General features: G+C 58.3%; 1 protein-coding gene across 1 annotated transcript in view; it reads left to right on the forward strand.

Annotated features, from left to right (window-relative positions):
- The window catches only part of GNAI2 (G protein subunit alpha i2), a 22,502-nt gene that overhangs the window by 725 nt on the left and 14,928 nt on the right, over positions 1-6,849 (forward strand). The window contains exon 2 of the mRNA XM_077777000.1: positions 1-131. Within this exon, the coding sequence (XP_077633126.1) occupies positions 14-131 (118 nt within the window). The 5' untranslated portion in view covers positions 1-13. The remainder of the gene's footprint in view (positions 132-6,849) is intronic.

Below are 6,849 nucleotides of genomic sequence, written 5' to 3' on the forward strand. Positions count from 1 at the left end.
GGCGGACGGCGGGATGGGCTGCACCGTGAGTGCCGAGGACAAGGCGGCGGCCGAGCGCTCTAAGATGATCGACAAGAACCTGCGGGAAGACGGCGAGAAGGCGGCGCGGGAGGTGAAGTTGCTGCTTTTGGGTGAGGCCGCGCCCTGCGCTGGGACCCTCGATTCCCCGTCCGAGTCCCCAGACAAGGACTTTGACCTCCAGATTAGGGCCTTGAACTCCCAGACTCAGACTGGACCCCGACACCTGGACTTGAACTCCCAGACACGGTCTGGCCAGGACACCCAAATGGTTCCAAACTCTAGGTTGGCCTAGACGTCTGATCCTAGCCCAAACTCTAGATCAGACCCTCAACTCCTGGGAGACCCCAAACCTCCAGACTCAGAACCCCGCTTGAACTTCCACCCGTGCTGACCAACCTCACAGACCCTCAGAGTCCCTGCCTTGTCCTCCATCCTTCCTTAGTCAGATCCCCAGAACCCCCTCACTTGGTCCCCACCTTTAAGCACCACCTGTTTCCCTCACCTGCTCCCCTTGTTCCTACTGGGCATGAATATCCCTGGGGCCCCGGCCAGGCCCCCACCCACTCCTTCCTTCTCCCCCTTGCCCCATCCCTACTCTGAACCCTGTATCCACCTGTGCACCCTGACATCAAGGAACCTCTCAAGTGGAAACCATGATTGCTCATGAGCCCTCTCTCTAGCCGGAACCCCCAAACCTTTAGAGATCTTTGCTCCCTGCATCTGGCCCACTAGGTCCCTCTTCGCACACATTACTCCTCAAACCGTCTGCTCCTCTTCCCTGAGTCCTCTCCCACACTTTGGTCTACCTCTGATTCCCCTACCCCTCCCACACTGGAGGGACAGGGCTGAGCTGGGAGGAGGGGGCCCAGACTAAGGGGCTGGACTGAGGTTCCACTGATCCGCACTGGGGGAGGGAGCCAGGCCTCAAGCTTCCCAGGGAGATTCCGCGGGCTGGCTGTTTCCCAGTTTCTAAGCCCCATCTGGGCCAGTGAGGGGGGCGTCTGGGGAGTAGGAGGGAGTGTGAGTGTGGAGGAGTTTGGGTTGCAGCGCCTCCAAGGCCAGGGAAGATGGTGGCTGCTTGAGGGGTGGGGGGAAGTGGAAGTGGTGAGACAGCCGACATATTGCTGCCCTGCCGGGCGGGCCGAGGAGATGTGCTGACGGGTACTGGGCTTCCTGCACCCTTTCTGCGCCGAAAGGCCAAGGACTTGGCCTCTGGGAGTGGGTGGGCCTGTCACATCTTGAGGGCCGGTGAGGGGGAAGTGGTGGGCCAGCTGGATGAGGAGTTGAGGGCCAGCTGGAGTTGGGGAGCATCTGAGGTGGACTTTTGCAAAGACTGTGCTCCTGGTAGTTGTCCCTGTCCGGCCTTCCCTGGGAGCAGGTGTGGTGCCCGGTGGCAGCCTGATTCGGGGGTTTCGGGGCTAGGGGGAGACAGGCCCTTGCAGCAGCGTTGGAGGCTGGACAGTGTATGTGGGGGGGTGTGGCCCCTCAGCCTCAGAGCCACTGTGGGGTCCTCAGGCTGTGAAAAGCGGAGCTTTCCTTGCTGAATGTCTGGCCCAGGGAGGGACAGTGTGTCTTCCATCCTGAGCCCATCTGTTGACTGTCCCTGGGGGCCTGGCCTCAGGGGCACAGCCCAGAGGTTTCAAAATGGCATCCGCTCCGCCGCCGCTGCGGGTAGGAAGAGAAGGGGCGGGAAGGGGCGGCGGCCCAGCCTCCTGGGCTGTTTTGCGTTGGGCGCTTGCCTCTTCCTGTCTTTGCTGTGAGTGCGGCAGCACCAGTTGAGTGGGTGTCGCCGCGGTGGAGGGCACATCACTGCTGCCCGCTGGGCCTGGGTAGGGTGCTTTCGGTACTGCTCTCTCCTGGTGCCCACCCAGGGGCCGCTGGGCAGCCCCTTCCTAGGCTGATCAGCTGAGGAGATGTGGGACTGGGCCATAGGGCCGGGGTACATGGGGCTTCTGGCCCTCTCTGTCCCAACCCCATTCTACTAGTCTTGCTCCGTGGAGCTCGGCTCAGATTTGGGGCCTGGCAGCCCCTCCCACACTGGGCTGGCAGCAGCCAGGGGTGCAGGGTCTGGCTCAGCATTTTCTAGTCTGGGGAGTCGATCTCAGCATCTTGCTTCTCTGGCCTTTGCTTCCTCTGTTGAGTGGGCTTCCTGGGTTTGGGCTAGAGGAGTGCTGCCTCAGGAGAGGGAAAATAGGGGCCTCATGGAGGTTCCTGTTGAGAGTGGGGGATGGGAGCTAAGACCCTGCAGAGGGTGTACTGCAAGGGGCTGGGAGACCTAGACCTGCCTGAAACTGGGGACCCAATCTGCCATGGTTGCCTGGGTAGGGGAACTGGCCGGCCATCCCTTTCCCGTCCAGGTACAAGAAAGTGATGCGAGCCCAGCCGGAGCAGCTTCAGAGTGCTGGGCGCCTGTCCCACGTAGCGGGAAGAACTCTGTCCAGGCAACGGGACTCTAAGGTTGGGCAATTGCCAGCCTTCCCTTTCAGCCAGAACCACGCCTGCTGCCACACCCGCATACTGGCTCCTTGCCCTCCTGGGTAGCCCTACTGGCGGATGGGCAACAGGGGTAGAGGCAGATGTGGTACACACCAGGGAGCGTTTTTCCTAGCAGCTTGTCATAGGGGGGACTGGCTGGGGGGCGGGGCAGAGCTGCTGATACCAGCCGTACTTCAGGGACACCTCCTTCTGCCCCCCAGTTCAACTTGACTGACCAACTATCTCCAGGTGGAATTTGGGGCCTTGGGCTGGGCACTTAAGAGAAAGGAAGCCAGAGTGTGTGTTTAGGGGCTGTCTCTGATTTGGGATGGGCTTGTGTGGGCAGCCTACCAAGAAAGGAGAGACTGTCCCTCATGGGCTCCATGAAGGCTTCAGCGTATAAATACAATTCTTCTCTCTTGCCTCTGGGACTTTGCATCTGATGTCCTAGCTTGGCGTGCGTTTCCCTTCTTTCCATCTAACTCATTCCTACTTGATTGTTCTTCAAGACTCTGCTCCGGGACCACCTCCCAGGACCATTCCTTGACGGAGGCTGCCGGAGTACCTCCTCTGGCTCCTGGTGCTGCTGCTTCCTTCCCCCGTCAGAGAGTGGTATTTACCTGGGTGACAGCTGTCCTTCCTTGAGACCACAAGGGCAGGGATGTGTCCTGTTTATTTCTGTGCCTTCTGTGCCAAGCATGGAGCCTGGCATCTATTGAGTGCTTCTTGTCTGTTTGTTTGTACTACTAGTCTGAACTCAGTCTTGGGGGTAGGTGGGTAGATGGAGGAGTAAGATGGCGGTCACTGAACCTGATATATTGTGGGCAGGTGGCAAGGGCTCAGTGTTAGGGCTGATGACAGGGATGGGGGGCAGACACCAGCAGAGTTCTTCAGGATGTTTCTTCCTGAACTCCGCACCTGCCTCGCTGGCTCCTCAGAGACAGCCCTTAACCCACCCTGTGCAGAACTCTTGCTGATGAGTCTGTAGCCTGTCATAGGGCAGTGGGGGTTCCACCCATTCATATGTGAGCGGCTTTGCATGCTTCCTTTCAGCTCAGGCTGTTCGGGGCCTGCTGTGGGCCTGCTCTCTCTGGTCTTCCAATAGAGCCTGTTTAGCTCTCAGGGCTGGGCTGCCCCACAGCCCTGGGGCTCAGGCCAGAGCACTGCTGCAGGAGACCTTGGCCTGGACCGGTACAGGGACTGCACATACAGGGGTTCAGTTTGGTTTACCAAAAGAAAAGGAAAGGAGTTTTGTGGTCTCTGTCCCATCTGTGTCTCTAACAAATGGCCTGGCAAACAGTAGGTGCCTATTAAGCATGTATGGAAAGAATGAAGCTATAGAGCACATCCATGAACAGGGATAAGTAATTCCAGGGCTGTTGCCTGGGGCTTGGTCTAACTGGAGAAGGGGTAGCCTGGGATCCTGGTTGGGAAGAGTCTGGTGGTGCCTGTGAATGGACTGTGGGAGGTTCCTCTGGGTGGCTTTGCAAAATCAGCAGCCTTTGCCAGGGGCAGGTATGGGGGGCAGGAGGACCTACTCAGCAAGGGCACTGAAGTAGGAAGGCCTGGCCTGGAGGAGGAGGGCTCAGCTCTTTAGACTAGCTCTTGAGGGGGCGCCTGGGTGGCTCAGTCGGTTAATCGTCCGACTTCGGCTCAGGTCATCAGGTCATTATCTTGGTTCGTGGGTTCGAGCCCCGCATCAGGTTCTGTGCAGGCAGGTCAGAGCCTGGAGCCTGTTTCAGATTCTGTATCTCCCTCTCTCTGCCCCTGCCCCGCTCATGCTCTGTCTCTCTCTGTTTCAAAACTTAAAAAAAAAAAAAAAACAAACAAACCTATAATAAAAAAAATTAGACTAGCTCTTAGGGTCACACAGACTTAGGTTCAATACCCAGCTCCACCTAGTGCACTTGCTGAGAAACCCAGCGACAAGTGAAATCCTGGTTGGTGTCCTGTTCCCCATCCATAACCTGGGAGCAGGGTGCCTGCCTGCAGCCACAGGTGTTGTGGGGACCTTGGGTCAAAGCCTGGGGGTGTGAGAACAAGTGAGAGAGCTTCTAATGACTCCTACAGAGTTGAGAATTAGGTGGGGAGGACTCTCCCTAGTCTACAGGCTGACTGGCCCCAGTATGGAAGCCCTGGGGAACCCCCCTCCCTTACCCTCAGGCAGCTGTTCACAGCAAGTGGGGAGACTGAGGTGTGTGGACAGCTGGAGTGATAGACTGTCCTGGGGACCCTAAACCCAACTTCTCAGGGCTGAGCTGCCTTCCTGGCTGCCTAAGGTTGGGGATATGGCTGGGCTCTAGGCACCAGGTGGGCTGGTACCCAGGCTGGCGTCCAGCCTCCCTGTTCTTCCCACAGCTTTCGAGGTCCCCGGCTGGAGCTCATTAGCACTTGAATGGGGGTGGGGTAGCTTGGGCCTCCAGTCTCTTCTTCCCACCCCTCCCCCAGGCTGGGCGAGGCTTTGTCTTCCAGAGCCCAGCCCTGGAGCTCCCACGCTGGGAAGCGAGCAAGGGTCTGAGCCGTTTCTGACCCCCTGTACCTGTGTCCTGCCCAGTGCCGCTGGGCTCATCTGCCTGTGACCCTAATGTTGGTGCAGACAACAGGAGAAGTCAGACCTCTAGGATAAGGAGTGGAACTGGGTCCTTCAGGGGATACCCCGAGCCAGGAGACTGGGTGAATCAGGGAGGCTCTGCAAAGGAACTGATGTTGGAACTCAGCTACGGGCATCACACAGGAGGGTGGGGTGGGGAACTCCAGACAGGGCAGAGCAGGTGGCAAGGACCAAGGGAATGAGCTGCCGCCATAGTTGGAGGTGGAAGTTATGCCAGCTGGGGAGCACAGGCTTCTGTGCCAGGCCCTGAGGCAGCATCAAGCCACCCACTGTGATCAGTTGGAGTCTAGGCTGCCAGATGGGGGCTGACATGGTGAGGGACCCCTTCAGGCCTGGGCAGCCTGTCCGGGGTTGGCCCTGGGCTGGACTGAGCTGCAGGGTCACTGGGTAACATTATTGGGTGTCCTAGGCCTGCAGACATCACCCAGCAAGTGACAGCAGGTAGGGCTGCGGCCTGACTGGATCCTAGGGAAGTCCCTAAGCCTGCAGCACTGCAGAGGCTGGCCCTTGGTGTGGCTTGAGCCACAGGTGGACACAGCAATCTCTCTTGGTCTCTGTCTCTAAAAGGCAGCCTTTCTTTTGGTAGGAATGGGATGGAAGAAGCTTTGTGTCCACATAAGCTCTTAGCCACTAAGGGACCATGGCCTTGCCCCATCACATCCTCAGCAGAGGATGAGACGTTCTGACCTGGAGGCTGAGTGGTGCCTCCCTGACACCTCTTTGTGCTTTGGGGGGGCATGACTGGGCAGGTGGGAACAGGGCCATCTGTCCCATCTTCCCAACATCTGGGGACAAGAGTCCTAATATAGGAGTTCATTGAGGAGGAAGGGGTCAGCAGGTTCTGGCCAGGCCACAGCTCATGGGCTCTGCCTAAGAATGCATTTCAGAGTTCCCTGAGGAGGGCAGAGGACTAGGCCCTTTGATGGTGGCCCTGGTACCTACTACTCTCAGGCAGCTCCTCTCTCAGCCACGAGTGCAGGGTGGGACCCCTCTGCCCAACTCCATGCAGCCTCTCTCACCTGGAGCTCTTGTTCTTAGTAAACCCCAATCCCAAATCCTCACCCTCACCCCAATGCTGTTTCCTGGAGCTGTGTCTATTTCAGTGGCTTGGGAGAAATAATCTCCCTAGAACAACCCAAACAGTTGCTGGGTCAGACGGAGTCTCAGTGTTGGCCTTCTGTGCATGCTCCCAAGGCTTGGCAAGTGCCAGGTCCGTTTTTAACCAAAGCCTGAGGGTGGGATCTTCTAAAGCTTATTGAGAAGGTGTCCCTGGGGTGCAAGGCTGGTAAGCCTCCAAATATGCAGGAGGATGTCAATGGCAGCACCCGCTGTGCCCTGGATGGGAGGAGGGGCAGTGAAGTCTGCATGGCAGGGCTGGGCCTCTCAGGGAAGTGGTGTCCACACCAGAGGAAAAGGAGGAAGCAGCTGGAGGAGGAGGAGCCCAAAAGAGGAAGAGGCCAGAGGGCTGCTCCTGCTCTGTGCTGGAGTGGGGGTGTGAACCCTCTCAACTTGGGGGGGATCTGGAAGGTGAACCCCACCTGTGCAGGCCCATCTGTATACCCCCAAGGGCTGCCACTAGTAGTCGCTGAGTTGGCATCATTCCAGGCAGCTCTGTCCCTTGTCCCACCTCAGCAGCCACTGGGCCCAGGATCGTAGAAAAGGTGGCGCCTTTGAGAAGGATTCCAGGCCCCTCCTTCGACCACAGGAAGTGGTGGCTGGGAGAGGGACTGTGGCGGCAGGTG

This window comes from Crocuta crocuta, unplaced genomic scaffold (assembly GCF_008692635.1).
Source record: "Crocuta crocuta isolate KB4526 unplaced genomic scaffold, BGI_CrCroc_1.0 scaffold77, whole genome shotgun sequence".
In the NCBI taxonomy this organism is placed as follows: Eukaryota; Metazoa; Chordata; class Mammalia; order Carnivora; family Hyaenidae; genus Crocuta; species Crocuta crocuta.